General features: G+C 32.2%; 1 protein-coding gene and 1 long non-coding RNA gene across 2 annotated transcripts; both read right to left on the bottom strand.

The window, feature by feature from the left end:
- Positions 1–16,597: 16,597 nt before the first annotated feature.
- Positions 16,598–19,315, bottom strand: LOC108212372 (uncharacterized). Its single transcript, XM_017384097.2, has 8 exons — positions 19,277–19,315; positions 18,598–18,831; positions 18,184–18,517; positions 17,843–18,078; positions 17,531–17,734; positions 17,306–17,398; positions 17,058–17,156; positions 16,598–16,960 (listed from the first exon to the last, which is right to left on the bottom strand). Exons 1-8 carry the CDS (start codon positions 19,313–19,315, stop codon positions 16,598–16,600), a joined length of 1,602 nt encoding a protein of 533 aa, XP_017239586.2.
- Positions 19,316–19,362: 47 nt separating this feature from the next.
- LOC135151245 (uncharacterized) lies at positions 19,363–21,681 on the bottom strand. Its single transcript, XR_010289845.1, has 3 exons — positions 21,414–21,681; positions 21,127–21,212; positions 19,363–19,706 (listed from the first exon to the last, which is right to left on the bottom strand). It is a non-coding gene; the product is annotated as an uncharacterized LOC135151245 (long non-coding RNA).
- Positions 21,682–24,935: the final 3,254 nt, after the last annotated feature.

The following is a 24,935-nucleotide window of genomic DNA, read 5'->3' as shown; positions in this document are numbered from 1 at the left end:
TTAATAAAATATTAATAATATAAATTAAATAACTTAGAAATTTGAAATAATAAAATTTTATACATTAAGGTAAACAAATAAATACTTTCAACAGACTTTTTGGGCATGTTCGAAAAATAAATATATAGTTAAAAGGTCAAATAAATAATTTAATAAGATATATAATCAAAGTGCTTTACAAATTAAGTAATTTAGCGACTTAGCTAATATTAAAGGAGTTTTTATAATCTCAGTAAGGTATACAATTTTCGTAAGAAATATTAATTATAATATAAAAGAAACAATTTAAGAATTTGTAAATAAAAAAAATTATACATTAAGGTAAACATATAAATATTTTTTTAATAGACTTGCCTCGCATGTTCCAAAAATAAAAATACAGTTAGAGATTTAGTTTGGGTCAAATGAGTAGTTTGGACTTTCGGCCTAGCTTAATTAACCTAGCAAGCTTCTTTTATATATATATATATATATATAATACATCTGGAGCAAAGAGCCGCCACTCCTGAATTATCTCTTCTCACAGTATTATACCTCTCATTCCTAAATTTATCTCTACAAATCATGACCTCTCTTAGCAATCTCTCTGAGCATCTTGCAGGGGAGCAGATATTCACCCGTCTTCCGCTGAAAGACCTAATGGTCCTCACCCGCATCCGCAAGTCATGGCTTGCGTTAATCTCTTCTCCCTCTTTTGTGGAATCCCATCTCTCCCCTTATCAACTAAACCCAGATACAGTTTGCACCAACTTCCTTTCCTGTCCCTGCTACAGGAGAATGCCAGACTCAAGGAGCTTCTGAATCAGAACCCGGTCCATCCAAGCATGGGATTTCTTGTTGATCTCTTGTTTTTCTGTGATAGTGATCATTTACTATCTGATGTTGATGTGAAATTCAGATGTATGGTACTTTGTTTTTTGTTGATTTGGAATTCTTATATTTACGGTGTACCGTATAATTTTAGTGATACTTAACGTCTAGTGTATAAATTGATTAATTTATGTTCTTATTTTTAGGGTGAAACAATAATTTTGTAATCATTCTGTTGACATTCCAATTCCTATTTCAAATCTGGAAATTCATAAAGAAGTTCCCAACATAATTCGACAAAATAATGATTTGTTGGTATAGGTAAAATTAGTACTTGACCATGTAACTAAACTAAACAATTTTTCCTATTATAAACTAATTGCAGCAAAAACCGGATTTTACGACATTTCTTACCAAAGAAAAGTTTGCACGCCAACTTATGATGGAAAAGCCCACATAAAGCGTAATGACTTTGTGTTGTATATACTATTTCTAAGTGCAAGCGCAAACAAATAAAATAAATTTTTTGATTTGTCGGCATTCTTTAAAGGGTCAAATAAATAATTTAATAGGATTTGTTTTAAAATGCTATATATTTGGAGCAAAGAACCACCGCCTAGAATTATATCTCTCATTCCGAGTATTAGATCACGCCATAACCACAATAAAAGTAATTAAAGCGACATTAAATTAAATATTAATATTAGAAAATATAAATTAATAATAAATGCTATCACTAAAATTTTTGGTCTGTGACCATTCATTAAAGGGTTAAATAAATAATTCAATAAAATATGTGTTGAAAACGCTTTACAAATTAATATAGTGACTTAATTAATATTAAAGGAGTTTTTATAATCTCTGTAAGATATACAATAAGTTTAATAAAATATTAATAATATAAATTAAATAACTTAGAAATTTGAAATAATAAAATTTTATACATTAAGGTAAACAAATAAAATACTTTCAATAGACTTTTTGGGCATGTTCGAAAAATAAATATACAGTTAAAAGGTCAAATAAATAATTTAATAAGATATATAATCGAAGTGCTTACAAATTAAGTAATTTAGCGACTTAGCTAATATTAAAGGAGTTTTTATAATCTCAGTAAGGTATACAATTTTTGTAAGAAATATTAATTATAATATAAAAGAAACAATTTAAGAATTTTTAAATAAAAAAAAATTATACATTAAGGTAAACATGTAATTACTTTTTTAATAGACTTGCCTTGCATGTTCCAAAAATAAAAATACAATTAGAAATTTAGTTTGGGCCAAATGAGTAGTCTGGATTTTCGGCCTAGCTTAATTAACCTAGAAGCTTCTTGTACATATATATATATATATATATATATATATAGGGGAGGGTTCTGGTACAAACTTACAAACTTACAAACTTTTTTTGTTCAACACATATATAACTTGAGTTCAACATTTTTTTTAACATATTTTGTTGAACATCGATTAAAATAGTGGCGGAGAAGTACATAAACCAATTTTTAAATGTAAGAACTAAGGTAAACATGTTATATAACTATTATTTATGTTTCTAGACCCTACCCCAACCCTAGAGGTATAGTTTAAACATCTTTTTAGATATATTCAACACAATGATAATTAGTGTTCAACACCCGATGTTGAACCCCAGTTATAAATGTGTTGAAAACGCGATTTATTTATGCGTTATTTTTAAAAATTGTGATGTTTTTTGAAGAATTTTCAACATGGATACTTTATATAACTAAGGATTAACACGATGGGAGAATAAAAAAAAGTTTGTAAGTTTGTAACTTAAAAAAGTTTTTATTTGATCCTATCCCTATATATATATATATATATATATATATGTATATGTATAACACATCTGGAGCAAAGAGCCGCCGCTTCTGAATTATCTCTTCTCATTTTCAGTATTATATCTCTCATTCCTAAATTTATCTCTACAATTCATGACCTCTCTTAGCAATCTCTCTGAGCATCTTGCAGGGGAGCAGATATTCACCCGTCTTCCGCTGAAAGACCTAATGGTCCTCAACGGCATATGCAAGTCATGGCTTGCGTTAATCTCTTCTCCCTCTTTTGTGGAATCCCATCTCTCCCGTTATGAACTAAACTCAGATACAGTTTGCACCAACTTCCTTTCCTGTCCCTGCTACGGGAGAATGCCAGACTCAGGGAGCTTCTGAATCAGAACCCGGTCCATCCAAGCATGGGATTTCTTGTTGATCTCTTGTTTTTCTGTAATAGTGATCATTTGCTATATGATGTTGATGTGAAATTCAAATGTATGGTACTTTGTTTTTTGTTGATTTGGAATTCTTATATTTACGGTGTACCGTATAATTTTAGTGATACTTAACGTCTAGTGTATAAATTGATTAATTTATGTTCTTATTTTTAGGGTGAAACAATAATTTTGTAATCATTCTGTTGACATTCCAATTCCTATTTCAAATCTGGAAATTCATAAAGAAGTTCCCAACATAATTCGACAAAATAATGATTTGTTGGTATAGGTAAAATTAGTACTTGACCATGTAACTAAACTAAACAATTTTTCCTATTATAAACTAATTGCAGCAAAAACCGGATTTTACGACATTTCTTACCAAAGAAAAGTTTGCACGCCAACTTATGATGGAAAAGCCCACATAAAGCGTAATGACTTTGTGTTGTATATACTATTTCTAAGTGCAAGCGCAAACAAATAAAATAAATTTTTTGATTTGTCAGCATTCTTTAAAGGGTCAAATAAACAATTTAACAGGATTTGTTTTAAAATGCTATATATTTGGAGCAAAGAACCACCGCCTAGAATTATATCTCTCATTCCGAGTATTAGATCACGCCATAACCACAATAAAAGTAATTAAAAAAACATTAAATTTAATATTAATATTAGAAAATATAAATTAATAATAAATGCTATCACTAAAATTTTTGGTCTGTGACCATTCATTAAAGGGTTAAATAAATAATTCAATAAAATATGTGTTGAAAACGCTTTACAAATTAATATAGTGACTTAATTAATATTAAAGGAGTTTTTATAATCTCTGTAAGATATACAATAAGTTTAATAAAATATTAATAATATAAATTAAATAACTTAGAAATTTGAAATAATAAAATTTTATACATTAAGGTAAACAAATAAAATACTTTCAATAGACTTTTTGGGCATGTTCGAAAAATAAATATACAGTTAAAAGGTCAAATAAATAATTTAATAAGATATATAATCGAAGTGCTTTACAAATTAAGTAATTTAGCGACTTAGCTAATATTAAAGGAGTTTTTATAATCTCAGTAAGGTATACAATTTTTGTAAGAAATATTAATTATAATATAAAAGAAACAATTTAAGAATTTTTAAATAAAAAAAATTATACATTAAGGTAAACATGTAAATACTTTTTTAATAGACTTGCCTGGCATGTTCCAAAAATAAAAATACAATTAGAAATTTAGTTTGGGCCAAATGAGTAGTCTGGATTTTCGGCCTAGCTTAATTAACCTAGAACCTTCTTGTACATATATATATATATATATATATATATATATATATATATATAGGCTTTTGTTCAAATACAAACCTATTTTCTAATAAAAACTAGGAACTAATCTGGGCCCTTGATATTTGTGTAGCTAGTTTTAATCGTAGCCATCTTTTCTTTGCTTTAAAAAAAGAGAAAAAGATATGGATCACGCGTCATTTAACGCATAACCGCTTCTCTCTCTACTATCTCTCTTTCTCTCTCATGTTTTATTGTTGATGTCGCCTTCAGATTTTCATCTCGTTCTCTTCGAGCTTCTGGAGAGATTTTCGTATGCTTGCTCTTCTGCTCAGTTGAGGTAGTATCGTACCGGAGGCGTTCATCATCGTGTTCAAGCTTTGGTCGGAGTCGGTGATTGAAGTTGTACACGATGATTACAAGAGATCTTATCAAAATCAGTGATAATCAAGGCAAGAGTTACTGTTTTGCTTTCATGTTCCTCGATTATATGAAATTTGTGTTTAATTTAATTTGTGCAATTGTCGCTTAATGTTGTTATTGCAATTCGGTTTAGTATTTTTAGTGTTAAAATATGTTTTTTTGATGTTGAAATTAGCTGTTCTTGTGTGAAGTTTCATTTTTTTGAGGTTAAGTATGTATTTTCCCCGTAAATTCAGTTTTTTGTTCTTGTGTGTAATGTTTGTGATATGATGGTAGTGTATATGTTGTTTAGTGATTGTACTGTTTTTTCTTTTGCCAAATGATGCTGATTAGCAGTTTTTTTATTATATTTGTAGTTTTTCATTGTGAATGATTATATAATTCTATAATTGTAGTTTTATGTGTTTATGTTGAGTGTAGAGTACATTATGAAGTTGAGTTATAATCATTTATAGTGTAAGTTGATGATTTGATTAAATTTATAAATGTTCAATATCACAGGTTCTATATGTGGTGATTCATCTCGGATTAGTAGTTCGACTGCTAGCTGTGATCCTGCTTGTAGTGATTATGATGATTCAATATCAAGCTACGTACTGTCTCTTGATGGAAGGAGATATAATTCAGCGTTTGTTGGTGAAAAACAGTGTATACCATTCCTCAATCAAGATCATGACAGCTTGGATAAAGCCTTCTTATTTTACAAGACTTATGGTCGTTTAGGAGGGTTTGATGTTCGGAAGGCGACTGAAAAGAAAGATGATGATGGTACTATAATACTCAAGCATTTTGTTTGTAGTTGTGAAGGTTTTGTTGAGCCAAATACTGGTAGGACGAATGGCAATGAGTGTAGAGAAAGGCGTACTGTGTCGAAGAAGTGTGCTGGTAAGGCGAGGTTGCTTATGAAATACATGTTCCTGAACAAGTATATTGTATTGTCTTTCGTTCATGTACATAACCATCCTCTAGCTAGTGAATAAGGCGAGACAAATATATGGTTTGACTTTCGGCAGGCAGTTAATAAGGCTGGAATGGATTTGGACAAGCTTGATCAAGTGCATAGTACTGTAATTCAGCTCAGTTTCGAGTTTGATGATAATTGTAGTAATTTTACCAAGAAGGATCACATGGCAGCAATGATTGGTGAGCAGCCTTCAGGAGATATTACAGTTCTTGCACCAAATATTTGTAAGAACAAAGGTAATTACTTTAAGAGGTTGATGAGTGAAAGGGAGAAGGCAGTGACTAAAGCGAAAAAAGAGTTTGAATAAGCAAAGAATGTGGTGCAACAACTCATGATTCCAGAACTTGTGATAAGAAGAAGAAGAAAGCACGGATTGAAAAGAGTGGTGCTTAATTTTCATTTTTTGTATTACTTTTGTTTGTTGGTACACAGTACTTAAGAGATTGAACACAGTACTTGTTGATATCTTTAAATTGGTTTTAATTGAAAAAATTGGCCACACTTTGTTATGCTTTTGAAATATATATAATGTGGAGGTATTATTTTAGTTTATTGGTATGTTCTTAATTTGTGTTTGAGATTGATTTCATTATAAGAAATGGTAATGGTTTATAGTAAAAAATATAATGGGTAATCACTAAAATTATACAGGCCAACTAGTAGAATGTTAATGTCTAATCACTAAACTAAGTAGTTGTGATCACTAAATTTTTGGTTATAGTTGTTATTGTTTTTAGCGATAATTTTTTCTATTTTTACATTGAATTTCTAATTTTTTTATTATCATTGTTTTAGCAAGTTCTGGTATGAATGTTATGGTTGAAACATAAATAATTAATGATGTGGTTGTTTTTTTATATTTGTTTATGTATGATGTTTGAATACATAAATTTAGCCACAAAATATCATTAACAAACACAAAAAACTGAATATAGTCAAGATAGAATCATTTTTTTTATAATGTTGATACCGAATCAATAGTGTCACTTATCATTTTCCACAAAAGAGAATTTTAGAAAAAAGCAATTCATTAACTGTCAAGCTAATAAAATAACTAGTTCATATCCAATCATTGCTTCATTCAATGTTGTCAAGATAATTTGCCATACAATCATTGCTTGTCAAGTATTCACAAAAATAAGCTAACTAGTTCTTAAACAATCATTGTTTGTTAAGTTGTCATTGTTGATTTCATCAAAAGTAGTTGGTGAAACAATCATTGGTTGTTGTGAGCGGCTTTATCGAGAGTAGTGGTGAGGTTTTTTGCAAATGTGACTGTCTTCTTGTTATCAGCCTTTCGTTGAGTAGTCACTGCAATATCTTCTTCTTGAGATGTTTGTGAAGATTGGATGGAAAAATTGACCAATCAGGCTCTGAAGCACTGCTTGATTGTACAAGATCTATTGGTTCCGTGCTTGTACTTTTGGGGAAACTTTGTTGTCTTATTCTGGAGCTTCTTCTAAGTTGTGGTCTATGACCTGCAAACATGAATCTCGGAAAGGGATTAAACATACATGCCATTTTTTGACATGTAGAACTATGTAGATATGTGATTACAATATTTGACATTAACAAAATATAAAACAATAACTATAAACAACTCCAGTAAAAACTATTTGAACACAAATGACAAAATAATAACGAAAATATTTAAACAACATCGCTCCCCCCCCCCCCCCCCCAAAAAAAAGTCATCACCCACCCCCCAAAAGTCATCATCCCCCCGATTCTGTACTTTAGTACTCTGTAATAACAAGTACCATAAAGCAAGCCTATAATCACTGTAAATCAAGACTAGAATCACTAAGTTTTTCAGCATAATTAGTGAATTAATCAATATGTTTAACATTAACATTATAGTTAACACTACTCTGTAATAGCAACAAGTACCTTAAAGCAAGCCTATAATCACTATAATCCAACTACCACCCCTAAAAGTCATCATCCCACCCCTAAAAGTCATCACCCACCCTCTAAAAGTCATCATCCTCTGTACTTTAGTACTCTGTAATAACAAGTACCATAAAGGAAGCCTATCATCACTGTAAATCAAGACTAGAATCACTAAGTTTTTCGGCATAAATAGTCGATTAATCACTATATTTAACATTAACATTATAGGTAACACTACTCTGTAATAGCAACAAGTACCTTAAAGCAAGCCTATAATCACTATAATCCAACTACCACCACTAAAAGTCATCATCCCCCCTACAAGTCATCACCCACCCTCTAAAACTCATCATCCCCTTGACTCTGTACTTTTGTACTCTGTAATAACCAGTACCATAAAGCAAGCCTATAATCACTGTAAAAAAAGACTGGAATCACTATCTTTTTCAGGATAATTAGTCGATTAATCACCATATTTAACATTAACATTATAGGTAAAGTGACTCTATAATAACAACAAGTACCATAAAGCAAGGCTACAATCACTATAATACACGTGATATTTATCTAAGAATGCATATATTTTATCTAAAATATGTAACTCTACAATCAACTACACTCTCAAAAACACACAGAGCACAGTATCATGTGGTTTTTATATAAGAATGCGTATATTTTATCTAAGTATCATTCATAACTACTGTAATTCAATTATCCTCTATACAGATTTCAACTTGTTCAATGTGTATAGATTGTTATAATTTGTTGCCTCTCAATGAACTTCCAAGTCACAACAGTCAACATACATATAACATACACAACCAGTAACACATAATTTCAATCACTAGAATCTCAATCACTAGAATTTCAATAGGAGATAGAAGAACAAATTGATTTCAATTTTATCACATTCATTATGGCAATCACAAAAATATAACATACACAATCAGTAACACATAATGGGCAAAATAACATAATCAATAGCAATGTGATATTCAGTAACAGTCAAAACTTAAAAAATCAATTAAGCAATGACAGAAAATGTTCAAAATTTCCTTGCAAACAAGAATCAACATACCTCCTCTAGTTCTAGCCATTAATTTATGCTTTCACAATGAAATAAATAAGATCTACTTGCTGTTATGGAGAAACATAAAGATGAACAGTTAGTTTTTGTCAAAAATTGAGGAAAAACCCTAGAATAATCATTATACTGATATACAATCACTACGAAAGGTTTATGCACTAGTTTATGAACTTAAATCACTAAAAAAATCAAAGAAATATACCTTTCGAAGAGTTTTGAAACTAATTTTGCTTGATTCGGTGCTTGAAGTCGGTGCTTGAAGTCGTTTCTTCCAAATCGCTGTCAAACTTAGGCGCTGTATCGAATACACGAAAAAGGCAGTGAATAATTGAAAAAAGTAGCAATTCGTACCTTTGTGTGAGGAAGATGAACAGTGCGAGAGCGAGAGAGTGAGTAACTGTAATGTATGTAATGTATCTAACTGTCTGCTGTGTTTATTAATTATTAAATTTAAATATGTCTTGATGTTTAAATTTGGTTGTTGCTGTAACGGGTTGGGTTCCGCTATTGGACTAGGCTCTGCTATTGGACTGGGCTAGGTTTGTAGGTTTTTAGATTGATTAAGTTTGTAGTAGAATAGCCCCCTATATATATATATATATATATATATATATATATATATATATATATATATATATATATATATGTATGTATAACACATCTGGAGCAAAGAGCCGCCGCTTCTGAATTATCTCTTCTCATTTTCAGTATTATAATATCTCTCATTCCTAAATTTATCTCTACAATTCATGACCTCTCTTAGCAATCTCTCTGAGCATCTTGCAGGGGAGCAGATATTCACCCGTCTTCCGTTGAAAGACCTAATGGTCCTCAACGGCATATGCAAGTCATGGCTTGCGTTAATCTCTTCTCCCTCTTTTGTGGAATCCCATCTCTCCCGTTATGAACTAAACCCAGATACAGTTTGCACCAACTTCCTTTCCTGTCCCTGCTAGGGGAGAATGCCAGACTCAGGGAGCTTTGAATCAGAACCCGGTCCATCCAAGCATGGGATTTCTTGTTGATCTCTTGTTTTTCTGTAATAGTGATCATTTGCTATATGATGTTGATGTGAAATTCAAATGTATGGTACTTTGTTTTTTGTTGATTTGGAATTCTTATATTTACGGTGTACCGTATAATTTTAGTGATACTTAACGTCTAGTGTATAAATTGATTAATTTATGTTCTTATTTTTAGGGTGAAACAATAATTTTGTAATCATTCTGTTGACATTCCAATTCCTATTTCAAATCTGGAAATTCATAAAGAAGTTCCCAACATAATTCGACAAAATAATGATTTGTTGGTATAGGTAAAATTAGTACTTGACCATGTAACTAAACTAAACAATTTTTCCTATTATAAACTAATTGCAGCAAAAACCGGATTTTACCACATTTCTTACCAAAGAAAAGTTTGCACGCCAACTTATGATGGAAAAGCCCACATAAAGCGTAATGAATTTGTGTTGTATATACTATTTCTAAGTGCAAGCGCAAACAAATAAAATAAATTTTTTGATTTGTCGGCATTCTTTAAAGGGTCAAATAAATAATTTAACAGGATTTGTTTTAAAATGCTATATATTTGGAGCAAAGAACCACCGCCTAGAATTATATCTCTCATTCCGAGTATTAGATCACGCCATAACCACAATAAAAGTAATTAAAAAAACATTAAATTTAATATTAATATTAGAAAATATAAATTAATAATAAATGCTATCACTAAAATTTTTGGTCTGTGACCATTCATTAAAGGGTTAAATAAATAATTCAATAAAATATGTGTTGAAAACGCTTTACAAATTAATATAGTGACTTAATTAATATTAAAGGAGTTTTTATAATCTCTGTAAGATATACAATAAGTTTAATAAAATATTAATAATATAAATTAAATAACTTAGAAATTTGAAATAATAAAATTTTATACATTAAGGTAAACAAATAAAATACTTTCAATAGACTTTTTGGGCATGTTCGAAAAATAAATATACAGTTAAAAGGTCAAATAAATAATTTAATAAGATATATAATCGAAGTGCTTTACAAATTAAGTAATTTAGCGACTTAGCTAATATTAAAGGAGTTTTTATAATCTCAGTAAGGTATACAATTTTTGTAAGAAATATTAATTATAATATAAAAGAAACAATTTAAGAATTTTTAAATAAAAAAAATTATACATTAAGGTAAACATGTAAATACTTTTTTAATAGACTTGCCTGGCATGTTCCAAAAATAAAAATACAATTAGAAATTTAGTTTGGGCCAAATGAGTAGTCTGGATTTTCGGCCTAGCTTAATTAACCTAGAAGCTTCTTGTACATATATATATATATATATATATATATATATATATATATATATATATATATATATATGTATATATATATGTATATGTATAACACATCTGGAGCAAAGAGCCGCCGCTTCTGAATTATCTCTTCTCATTTTCAGTATTATATCTCTCATTCCTAAATTTATCTCTACAATTCATGACCTCTCTTAGCAATCTCTCTGAGCATCTTGCAGGGGAGCAGATATTCACCCGTCTTCCGCTGAAAGACCTAATGGTCCTCAACGGCATATGCAAGTCATGGCTTGCGTTAATCTCTTCTCCCTCTTTTGTGGAATCCCATCTCTCCCGTTATGAACTAAACCCAGATACAGTTTGCACAAACTTCCTTTCCTGTCCCTGCTACGCGAGAATGCCAGACTCAGGGAGCTTCTGAATCAGAACCCGGTCCATCCAAGCATGGGATTTCTTGTTGATCTCTTGTTTTTCTGTAATAGTGATCATTTGCTATATGATGTTGATGTGAAATTCAAATGTATGGTACTTTGTTTTTTGTTGATTTGGAATTCTTATATTTACTGTGTACCGTATAATTTTAGTGATACTTAACGTCTAGTGTATAAATTGATTAATTTATGTTCTTATTTTTAGGGTGAAACAATAATTTTGTAATCATTCTGTTGACATTCCAATTCCTATTTCAAATCTGGAAATTCATAAAGAAGTTCCCAACATAATTCGACAAAATAATGATTTGTTGGTATAGGTAAAATTAGTACTTGACCATGTAACTAAACTAAACAATTTTTCCTATTATAAACTAATTGCAGCAAAAACCGGATTTTACCACATTTCTTACCAAAGAAAAGTTTGCACGCCAACTTATGATGGAAAAGCCCACATAAAGCGTAATGACTTTGTGTTGTATATACTATTTCTAAGTGCAAGCGCAAACAAATAAAATAAATTTTTTGATTTGTCGGCATTCTTTAAAGGGTCAAATAAATAATTTAACAGGATTTGTTTTAAAATGCTATATATTTGGAGCAAAGAACCACCACCTAGAATTATATCTCTCATTCCGAGTATTAGATCACGCCATAACCACAATAAAAGTAATTAAAAAACATTAAATTTAATATTAATATTAGAAAATATAAATTAATAATAAATGCTATCACTAAAATTTTTGGTCTGTGACCATTCATTAAAGGGTTAAATAAATAATTCAATAAAATATGTGTTGAAAACGCTTTACAAATTAATATAGTGACTTAATTAATATTAAAGGAGTTTTTATAATCTCTCTAAGATATACAATAAGTTTAATAAAATATTAATAATATAAATTAAATAACTTAGAAATTTGAAATAATAAAATTTTATACATTAAGGTAAACAAATAAAATACTTTCAATAGACTTTTTGGGCATGTTCGAAAAATAAATATACAGTTAAAAGGTCAAATAAATAATTTAATAAGATATATAATCGAAGTGTTTTACAAATTAAGTAATTTAGCGACTTAGCTAATATTAAAGGAGTTTTTATAATCTCAGCAAGGTATACAATTTTTGTAAGAAATATTAATTATAATATAAAAGAAACAATTTAAGAATTTTTAAATAAAAAAAAATTATACATTAAGGTAAACATGTAAATACTTTTTTAATAGACTTGCCTGGCATGTTCCAAAAATAAAAATACAATTAGAAATTTAGTTTGGGCCAAATGAGTAGTCTGGACTTTCGGCCTAGCTTAATTAACCTAGAAGCTTCTTGTACATATATATATATATATATATATATATATATATATATATATATATATATATATATATATGTGTGTGTGTGTGTGTGTGTATAACACATCTGGAGCAAAGAGCCGCCGCTTCTGAATTATCTCTTCTCATTTTCAGTATTATATCTCTCATTCCTAAATTTATCTCTACAATTCATGACCTCTCTTAGCAATCTCTCTGAGCATCTTGCAGGGGAGCAGATATTCACCCGTCTTCCGCTGAAAGACCTAATGGTCATCAACGGCATATGCAAGTCATGGCTTGCGTTAATCTCTTCTCCCTCTTTTGTGGAATCCCATCTCTCCCGTTATGAACTAAACCCAGATACAGTTTGCACCAACTTCCTTTCCTGTCTCTGCTAGGGGAGAATGCCAGACTCAGGGAGCTTCTGAATCAGAACCCGGTCCATCCAAGCATGGGATTTCTTGTTGATCTCTTGTTTTTCTGTAATAGTGATCATTTGCTATATGATGTTGATGTGAAATTCAAATGTATGGTACTTTGTTTTTTGTTGATTTGGAATTCTTATATTTACGGTGTACCGTATAATTTTAGTGATACTTAACGTCAAGTGTATAAATTGATTAATTTATATTCTTTTTTTAGGGTGAAACAATAATTTTGTAATCATTCTGTTGACATTCCAATTCCTATTTCAAATCTAGAAATTCATAAAGAAGTTCCCAACATAATTCAACAAGATAATGATTTGTTGGTATAGGTATAGTACTTGACCATGTAACTAAACTAAACAATTTTTCCCATTATAAACTAATGACAACAAAACCGACTTTTACGACATTTCTTACGATGGAAAAGTTTGCACGCCAACTTTATGATGGAAAAGCACACATGAAGCGTCTGTTGTATCTACTATTTCTAAGTGCTAGCATTCTGATGCAAACAAATAAAATAAATATTTTGATTTGTCGTCATTCTTTAAAGGTTCAAATAAATTATTTAACAGGATTTGTTTTAACATGCTATATATTTGGAGTAAAGAACCACGGCGTAGAATTATATCTCTCATTCCGAGTATTAGATCACACCATAACCACAAAAAAAGTAATTAAAGCGACATTAAATTTAATATTAATATTAGAAAATATAAATTAATAATAAATGCTATCATTAAAATTTTTGGTCTATGACAATTCATTAAAGGGTTAAATAAATAATTTGATAAAATATGTGTTGAAAGCGCTTTACAAATTAATATAGTGACTTAATTAATATTAAAGGAGTTTTCATAATCTCTGTAAGATATACAATAAGTTTAATAAAATATTAATAATATAAATTAAATAACTTAGAAATTTGAAATAATAAAATTTTATACATTAAGGTAAACAAATAAATATTTTCAACAGACTTTTTGGGCATGTTCGAAAAATAAATATACAGTTAAAAGGTCAAATAAATAATTTAATAAGATATATAATCAAAGTGCCTTACAAATTAAGTAATTTAGCGACTTAGCTAATATTAAAGGAGTTTTTATAATCTCAGTAATGTATACAATTAATTTTTGTATTAAATATTAATTATAATATAAAAGAAACAATTTAAGAATTTTTAAATAAAAAAAATTATACATTAAGGTAAACATATAAATACTTTTTTAATAGACTTGCCTGGCATGTTCCAAAAATAAAAATACAGTTAGAAATTTAGTTTGGGCCAAATGAGTAGTTTGGACTTTGGGCCTAGCTTAATTAACCTAGCAAGGTTGTTGTATGTGTGTATATATGTGTGTGTGTGTATATATATATATATATAAGTATAATACATCTGGAGCAAAAAGCCGCCGCTCCTAAATTATCTCTTCTCATTTCCAGTATTATATCTCTCATTGCTAAATTTATTTCTACAAATCATGACCTCTCTTAGCAATCTCCCTGAGCATCTCGTAGGGGAGCAGATATTCACCCGTCTTCCGGTGAAAGACCTAATGGTCCTCACCAGCATATGCAAGTCATGGCTTGCGTTAATCTTTCTCTCTCTTTTGTGGAATCCCATCTCTCCCCTTATCAACTAAACCCAGATACAGTTTGCATCAACTTCCTTCCCTGTCCCTGTCACAGGAGAAGGCGAGACTCAGGGAGCTTCTGAATCAGAACCTGGTCCATCCAAGCATGGGATTTCTTGTTGATCTCTTGTTTTTATGTAATAGTGATCATTTGCTATCTGGTGTTGATGTGGAATTCAGATGTATGGTACTTTGTTTATTGTGATACTCTCAAGGTTTTGATGATCACACTGCCAGCAAGCTAATAGCATAAACCTGGTGCTTGTTATCGAGCTATCAAAGTTATGTATGCATGTGCTAACAGCTTGATATGTTTTAGTGTTATGTTCAACTGTCAGCAAGCTTACAAGTTATTATCCAGGCTTATCAGCAAGCTCACAGCGTGAACAGAATAACAAATGGATAAGGATCAAAGTCGAAAAGGACGGAGATTTATTAGGAATCGATTTGTAAGGACTTTAATATTTATATATGACTCATATAAATATTAGAGCTCAGTTTTTAAACAAGAGTTTCAAACAAAAACGATTTCCTAACTTATAGGAGTTTTTATCTCTTATTCGATCTTATCTAAAACTACTCCTATTTGATTTCAAATTATGGTTTTATATATACGTTTTACTGAGATATCTTCACAACGTTTTGACGCTTTTTACTCAGTAAAATATACGTTGTTCAAACGTTCATTTTTCAAGCAAATAAAACGTGAGATTTGTTAAATCAAGAACTTTAGAGATTTGTTGAATTATGACCGTTTGGAATGATGGTATATATATACTCGAGTGTGGTTGCCGTCACTACGCCATAAGTGCTTATATGCAACATTTCGTGTTGTTGCATTACACCCCATATGGTGTTGCCTTAGACCAGAAATCAAGATACCCAACACTTTTTGTGTGTTGCGTCTGCGGCCGTTGCCTTTGACCTCTAATGCAACACTTATCCTTTCTAATGCAACGGCAAAAATATATTGCTTTAGAAGGATAATGGAACACCAAATGCTTATAAATGCAACACATTACAGTGTTGGGTATTAGGGGATGAAACTTGCATGGTCAGCATTGGGGCCCACAATGCCACATCAGCAGGGGCACTGTGCCACGTCATCTTCGGGCCCCACGCTGCCACGTCAGCACTGGGGCCCACGGTTGCCACGTCAGTATTGGGGGCCACAGTGCCACGTCAGCACTTGGGCCCACTCTGCCACGTCATCGGGGCCCACTCTGCCACGTCAGCTCTGGGGCCCGCAGTTGCCACGTCAGCACTGGGCCCACACTGCCATGTCAGCTGTGGGGTCCACATTGCCACGTCATCAGTGGGGCCCACATTTCTTATGCAACACTGGCATGGTTTTTTTAATTTGAATAATGCAACACTAAATTCAAATATGCAACACCAGGGTAGATAAATACAACAATAAGCTGTAGATAAAGGCAACACTGGAGAACATAAAATGCAACACTTTTTATAAATTTTTGGCAATATCAGTTTTGTAACTACACCAATATCCCATGCAAATTAACCAACATCCAACAAATCCAAGTCTGTGCACCAACATTAAAATCTACCAACTGTCCACCAACAAATCTACCAACTAAACCTCCACCAACAAATCAAAATACCAACTGTCCACCAACGAATCAACCAATTAAGCCATACTGACTTAATAAAGTGACCAATTTTTCACCAAATTACATAATCTTCTTGTCTAAACCACATTACCAAAAGATAATTATATTACAAACAGATATATATCCAGAATTTCATGAAGTCGCTCCATCTTGTGTCATAGGTGTACCATTTTCGTCGTGTTCACTTGACGAGGCTGGACAATAGTCTCCAATGTCCAGTTTAAGCCCAGGATTAGCATCTCCCAGTTTTTTGAGGACCCATGCCATATTCTCCTGCACTTTCTTGTTGACCTTGGATTCCAATTCTTGTTCAAGATCGAGCTTTATTTTTGTGGCCAACTCCTGCACATAACGGTCAGAAGGGGCATGATCTTTAACTCCAGAAGCTTTGCCTCCCCTTCCTACTAGCCAGGTCCTGCCATGCTCCTTATCATGACTGACCAAAGCATCAGCCTCGTCTTGCTGTCCAGAACTAAGCAATTTTTTGAGATTGGTCTACAAGAAATTAAAACACGTAAATATTTGAAATCAAGCATGTAATCAGGATGCTTTTAATCACTAAATAAATACATACAATTTTTGTTTCCAATACGTTAGTATTTATCTTGTACTCCTTCCCCTTCTTGCGCTCACGGGTTTTGACAAATACTTTAGCATCTGATGGCTCGCCATGTTCTGGGTCGTCAATTTTCTGTAGATTATAGATACATAAATTCAGAATTAATCTTCAATGATTTTAATTTGCTGGCAAATATTTATTTTAGATATATTACTCAAAAAGACAATATTTAACTACAATGGTCATGAATTAAAAATCTATATGAAATGAGGGACACATACCATCTTGTGTTTAAACTGCGCTAGAGATTTTGAACCCATGGTGTGTGTATCAATAATTGAACAGCGACTTGCTGTATTATCCCTTGCAATTTTCTAAAACCAAACATAATGTCACGTTATACTATGAAAATATTTGCGAGAAATTGACTAGAAACAATATATGAATTAATTGTTTAATGCAACTAAAATTGTAAATTTGAAGCAAGAATAAATACAGTAAATTACCTGGACATGCTCGTCTGCCCAAAACTTCAAAAGTGTTTTAAAATCCTCTAGCGGGATGTCATCAGGCCTTTTGGCCATCCTCTCATCGTCATTTGGAAGGTTTGAATAATGCTTGGTCTTCATACGACTCTTGTATCCCCTCCAAGCATCATTAAGTGTAGAGTAGACCCATTTTTGACCTTCATCTGGAATAATATACCTAGCCTGCCATCATATGAATATATTAATAAGTTGCTAAACAAAGGTTGTTATGTAGTAAATGCAAGAAAAAATGAATTATTCAAGCTGTGTTTTAGGCAATGAAAAAAATACTCGAGTATATTCCCACAACTCCTTCTTCAATTTGTCCGAAACTACATGCCAGTTTACATAAGTCAGGGACACATTATCTCTTGCAAGTGACCCCACAAAATTAGTCAGCTCAGTGATAATCTTTTGATTGTTGGAAACAGGTTGATGATCTTCATTCAATGTTATAGGTATCTTTTCAGCAAGACGCCTAGCATGAACCTTAGCCATTTTTGTACGTCCCCTTGGCTTTCTAGGAGCTAGTACAATATAAATCACAGTATATATAAAATAGCAAATATTAATATAAATCGCAAAAAAGTAAAATGTTCACGTCAAAAAGGAATAAATGCCTTACGCATTACCTGATTTAACAACTTCAGCTTCAGGTTCTTCCAAGTTCAGTTCGGGAACCTCGTGCGGTGTTGTTGGAATTTCAATGTTCTGTTTTTGACGGTCCCTCATTGCTAGGTAAGCATTTATCGACCCAGGAGCTTCTTCCATGTTTGCCTGTTGAAAATTTTTACTGCAGGTTGGTTTTAAAACTAGCCTAGACTTCGAAGTTCCAACTTTCTTTGCATTTTCAACTCCATCTTTTCTCAAATCCTTCTCGAAATCCTTCTCAACCACAGCTGCATTCGCTCTTGAACGAGTTCTCGGTCCCTGCACAGGCCTCTTTTTCTGAACAACTGCCATTTCCTATAAGAAATTATAAGATTAGTACATGTGCAAATCATAAAAAATTCAGTGCAGACAATTAGCATATAATTATTATCTACCTCAGCTGAATTGTCACTTTCACCATCATCCTCTTTTTCTGGATTGTATTCTTCATCCTCATCATGATCCTTATCATGATCCTTATCATCACCATTTTTTCTTTTTTTGTTATCCTGTCCCGCAGAAGCCTTTAGACTAGCCACTAATGGCCTGATCCCAAGTGATTCAAGCTTTTGATGATTTTCTTTCAAATGTGAAATTCTCTCTTTTTCATACTTTGTTAGGGGTGGTTTCTGCACAAGCCAAATTTATTTAATTATATTACTAATATTATGAGTTTCCCCAAATTTATCAATATGTCATTAAATAGTATATTAATCACTTGATATTCTTATAAATAGTATATTTTTTCCTATTTTCTTATAAACATACCAAATAAACAGTATACATACACTACGCCATATATGGCCTTCAACAACATCAAAAAAATGATGCAATAACCCCAAAATATGTTGCCATAGCCCGAAAATGGGCTATTGCAACATAAAATTTAAGTTGCTTTTTTCGATGTTGCCCTAGGCTTCTATTGCAACATTATGGTTACCTACTGCAACACGGGCTTTTCTGTCACAATAGACCGCTATTGCAACATCTGACTACCTTATAGCAACAAATATTTTATGTTACGTTAGACCTTATTTCAAAAAAAAAAAAGCGGGACCCATTTGTGGGTCCCACCTGTAGGTCCCACTTTTTAGGTCCACATGGATCCCACATGTTAGTCCCATGTTTGGACACCTGTTTGCTAGTCCCATGTTTGCAACATTATTCTAAAAGAAATTGAAAATATACTCTTTATATATTAAACATCCCAATAAACTATTCTTTCTTACAAATTTCATAACAAATCCAACCAAATCAAATTACCTAACAATTCAAAACCAACTAAAAGTAACAACAATTAGCCTGTGCTCTCTAGCCTTTTCTCTAAAATACACCCTTCTCCATACATAAATGAAGTGCATGATATGTGATTCCAAGGCTGTGGCAATAGGAGTCATCTGTTCCACTAGCAAGAAACTCAAGCCTGGTGAAATCCTTGAGCCATTTCCACATAATCTTCATTAACAGCATGGACCACAACATCAAACAAACTTTGTATATTTTGCTGGATGGAGAAACAAAAGCAATAGGTAAATACTTAATTAATATCACAATCAATATACTTGGAACAAATATTTTAAAAAGCCGAGGTACTTTGGTCTTCTGTCATCATTCTCTGCAAAATAAATTTCATGTACTAATTCGCATTAACCATGAAAGAGAACATGAAAACAACAAAAGGCTGTAGAAAATATGAGATAGTCACTGATTCTTTTTCATGTGTAGATAGCAAGACATATGAGAAGAAAAAGTGCAGGCAAACCTGCACCAAATAATAAAAACACCAGCTTCAGATGAACACCAGGATTAATACAAATAGGATCATTATCTTTAACTTTCTAGACCTGGTTTTGGAGCTCTAGAAGCTCACTTTCAAGCTTATATATTGTGGTTTTCCCATTCATTAAATTTTCCTGTTAAAGCTTCATGGATTCTCTGCTCTTGTTCTTCTTTTGCTTGTTTTAGCAACCTAACACATTCTTACTGACCATAAAAAAAACAGTTCTAATATCCTTTTCCAAGGCTTACTAACCATAAAAATCTCTTATGCTAGCTTTTCGCTCATGGACATACATAGACGTCTTGCCTCTCTCATATGCCTGTTACATACCAATGATACTTCATATGCTTCAGAAGACATCATAATTTTATAGAATAATAGATGCATATATCTAGTAAACAACCTTATAAATTAGAATCCTGAGCAATCCAAGTGCACCAGCAAGGTGACAGTCACTCCATTGAACAAGAAAGAGAAATATTTGGGCACAAGAAAGAGATCTGTATGTAAACTTACATATGTTTGCAAACATAATACATATCCATGATTTAAGCATGTAAATCATAATTGGATTCGAATCTACATAATCAGGCTTCGTAATGTAAATAAGACAAGATTAATGAACTCAAATTTAAACATAACTATAATTCCAGACAATGCAATCAACCCAAAAATTTCAGTTCGATAACACAAACAGAAATAACTAGCCACAAATTAACAATCATAACATCCCCCCCTCTCTCCTTCTCTCTCTCGCACTCATAAACAGTGACACAGTTTCTTATTTAAAAAGGTCCAAAATTCTATTCCTCTCTGTCTCACTCTCCCCCTCCCCTCCTCTCTCTTTTTCTCACACACACACACACAAAATACTGACATCACAAAACCAACAAACCCCAAACTCATACAATCTATTACCAACAAACATAAACATAAACATACTCAATCTATCATCACAAAACAAAGGGGAGAGAGAGAGGGAGAGGGAGACAGAGGGGGACACAGGGGAGAGACAGAGAGATGGGTAACATAACATAGAACACAAATCACAACAAAGATACAAAGATAAACATGCATTTATATATAAAATCTGAAACAAAGCACACATTTAAAGTTAAAAGTAGAGGATAACCGCGGATTGTACCTTATATCTAAGCAAATCGAAGTTGCAATTAAATTAAAACACTGTTGAAGCCCTAGTTCCAGTGAAGCCCCAATTCAATTGAAACCCTGAGAAACATAAAGACACAAAATTAAGAACATTAAAGTGAAAAGCAAAATGAAAAACAAAATGTAGGATAGGAATGATAAATCGGAAAACCCTAATTCCGCGGAATGAAGAAGCTCTCAATTGAACTCCCGATTGAAGGCCTGATTCCAAACCCTAATTAATTAAGAGTTGATTTTGAGGGGAGAGGTTCCCGATTTTACCTAATCACCGGTGAGTTTGAGCAGCGGAGATGGTGTATTTGATGGAGAGTTGAGTTTTAGCAGCCGAAGGATGTTTCAACGAAGGCGCAGTGTGAGTGTGTAGAGTTTTGTTTCTGTGCTGAATGACTAACTCAAATGAAACAGGGGGGAAAGTTTGCCGCTTGCTTTTTGAGCACACAACATATCAAATTTTTATTTTGTTTTAATAATTCATTTTATTTTCAATTTTCTTAATTATTTAAAAATATAAATATTTTATATGTTTAAAAATATAATTCAATTACAGTATTATTATTTTATTCATAATTAATTAATTTCAAAATTATTTCTTTTAATATAATTAATTATGTTAAAGAGATGATATAAAAAATAATATTTGTATTCCAAAATTTAGTGTTTTTATGTTTAATATATTACATTTTTCCAATTTATCATTTAAACTTATTTGAGCTTTATTTTATGTAAATTTTATTGTCATATTATAAATAATTATTATACTGACACTCTATGCAACACATATATTCGGCTATTGCAACATCGAACGGACATGAATGGTTATCGTTGCGGTAGGTATGGATTAGTGACTTTAATGCAACATAATTTTGCAACACTCACGTTTATACCATTGCGGTAGGCCATATATGGTGTAGTGATATTAATCAATTTTCTTATAAGCCTAGTACGTATATTCTGGATAATATAATTAAATAAACACGAATATAATATAAAAAGACGTGGATAGTTTTTCTTAAGTAATTCTAATTAAATTGAGGGATAAAGAAACTACCCTTACAAGAACTTCATTCTCCTCTGTTCTTTCTCCTTCACTTGGACCAGTATGTAGATCCAACTTCCTCCTTTCCGTAACTTTATCCCTCAAAACTGGAGCTTCTCCAGTACTCGTCCCACACATATCCTTCACAACTGGAGCTTCTCCACTCCTCCCACACAGCCGAGGAGACTTCCTAGTTATCTTTTGTTGTTGTAATTGTTTCTGTTGGAGCTGATGCGTTGTAACGAACTTACGCTTCAATTGTTTCTTAGCCGAAACTGAAAGAAAAAGTTCAGACATATAAGCATAGCATCAACATTACAAATACATATATTATCTCATGTGGACCATAATTGTAAATATACATCTACCTTGAACAAGGTTATTTCTCGGTCGTACAGTCACATGTGGTTGCATTTGATTTAGAGGCTCAATATCTTTATCAACAGTATTGTCGACATATAAGTCTATTTGTTCTCCATGTTTACAGCCTGCAACAATATCCATCAAATCTTTGTCGTTGCTTATTAGCTGCCAACCACCCTTCGTCATTTTGCTATAGACCCCTCCAATTTCAGTATAATGGAGGTAATCTCTAACAAACTCCATGAGGACAGTGTAAGAAAAGGTGTCGACTTCGACACGTGTTACAACCATACACATTCCACCAACATAATTTTTGGACTTAAACTCCCCAGCATGGTTAAACCTTATATTGATTTCCATATCACTCATCCTGCATAAAATGAACACACGAGAATGAGTTAAATTGAAATTAAAAATGGCAGGACAACATATAACATTGTGAATTGATAGAACAATATTGTCAAGGGCAAACGAAAAAGCATATAGCAGAGTTAAACTCAATTAATATCATAAATTAAGACAAGTACTTATAACATTTATAAATGGAGCAAAATACATATCAAAAAGTTAGACTACAATAACACAATAGGAGAATAATAAAGAGTGACAGTTACATTCCAAAAACTAGGACACAACTAAAATAATCAAACTAAGATGGAATAGGGATTTGGGTCAGAGGAACGTCATCCCTTGACCAGCTGCCATCAACAACTTCAGTTTGCACCCGTGGTACAAAATCATCATCCTGTGAATTAGCTTTTGTTATGTCTTCTTGAATTGCATTATGGATTTCAGAATCACACCAATCTCTAGGGAGTTTTTTAATAACATAATTCACCAACTTCTCAATGGGATCTTCCACGTAAAAAATTTGTTGAACTTGAGAAGCAAGCACATAAGGATCATTTTTGTGGCACAATCTACTAAAATTCACTTTAGTAAGACCAAAGTTATCCTTCTCTTCCTGGTACCAAGAACATTTAAATATAATAACCACTGTCAAAGATCCCCGGTAATCAAGTTCAAAAATTTCCTCGATTGATCCATAGTAGTTGACACTGCTGACTATAGGGTTTTGGTCTTTTGAACTTGCAAAACTAGTCGTTGTAGCAGTTAAGAATACACCACTATTCTGCGTGGTACATCGAGAATCCCTAGACTTTGTATGATATCTATAACCATTGATTACATATCCGGTAAACCTCTTAGCTCTACGATTAGGACCTAGTGCTAAAACCTCTAAATCTCTTGAATTGTAGCCCCTTTTAATAACCACCTCCTTTAACCACTTTGAAAACTCATCTGTATGAGCGCGCTCTGTCCTGTATCTTTTCGGACCAGCATGACCATTCATTAAAGCTCGATGCTCCCTAAAGAAAATTCAAGGTACAAACAGGCAAAGGATTAATATGTATGTATATTTTATATTATTACATTATTATTTAATTATAATTCTCTTAATAAGAGTATAATAACTGTTATACGTTGTATTATACAAAAAAAAAAAGATGTTTAAATTACAAAAAAAAGAATACAGAACTTACTCAATTAGCCTCTCAATGTCCTCGTTACCACAGTTAAACAGGACATATCTATGAGTTGCTTCCCATTCACTTTCTTTTAATTTGAATAGTTTTCCATCTTTATTCTTCCGTGTACCAATATGATACTGCACTTCTGCTGGGCAGGGCTCCAAGTTAGTCGAGTACATGGAATTTTCCATCCCCCCATCACCACCCAGGAATCTAGAGCAGAATGTTACACATTCCTCCGCCAAGTAACCTTCTGCGATTGATCCTTCAGGCTTACTTCTGTTTCGAACATAGGATTTGAGCTTCGCAAGATACCTTTCAATGGAAAACATGCAACGAAGGTGTTCTGGTCCACCAAGCTCTACTTCATTGCATAAATGAATAAGCAAGTGGACCATGATATCAAGAAAAGGTGGTGTAAAAATCATCTCAAATTGACAAAGTATTTCAGTAATCTCTTGTTGCAGCCTCTTAATATCTTCCAAGTCAACAGCCTTGTTCCATAACCCTCTAAGAAAAGCACTTAATCTTATCAATGGCAATGCCACCTCAGGCTTTAATGTTCTCTTAACACAAAATGCTAGCAAATAGTGAAGCATAAAATGTGCGTCGTGGCTTTTATATCCCATAATCTTCCTCTCACTTGAGTGCACATACCTGCTGATATTAGAAGCGCAACCATAAGGGAGCTTGACATTCTTCAATACGGAGCAAAATATTTCCTTCTCCTTATTAGTCATGTCAAATATGGCTGCTCTTATTTCAACATGATTCCCATCATCAGATTCAACAGGATGTAGGGACCTTCTTATTCCCAATTCCTGCAAATCCAAACGTGCGTTTATATGATCC

The sequence above is a fragment of the Daucus carota genome, chromosome 3, assembly GCF_001625215.2.
Source record: "Daucus carota subsp. sativus chromosome 3, DH1 v3.0, whole genome shotgun sequence".
Classification (NCBI taxonomy): domain Eukaryota; kingdom Viridiplantae; phylum Streptophyta; class Magnoliopsida; order Apiales; family Apiaceae; genus Daucus; species Daucus carota.
Note: the sequence above shows the minus strand (reverse complement) of the source record. Positions and strands in the feature narration are given on the sequence as shown.

What these genes read in the sequence shown, in the direction of transcription:
- LOC108212372 (XM_017384097.2), bottom strand. Translation starts at nt 19,315, where the DNA reads ATGTGGGATCCATGTGGACCTAAAAAGTGGGACCTACAG. An exon ending in AAAGTGACAATTCAGCTGAG is followed by an intron (nt 18,518 to 18,597) that starts GTAGATAATAAT and finishes AATTTCTTATAG; the next exon opens with GAAATGGCAGTTGTTCAGAA. An exon ending in AGCTGAAGTTGTTAAATCAG is followed by an intron (nt 18,079 to 18,183) that starts GTAATGCGTAAG and finishes ATATTGTACTAG; the next exon opens with CTCCTAGAAAGCCAAGGGGA.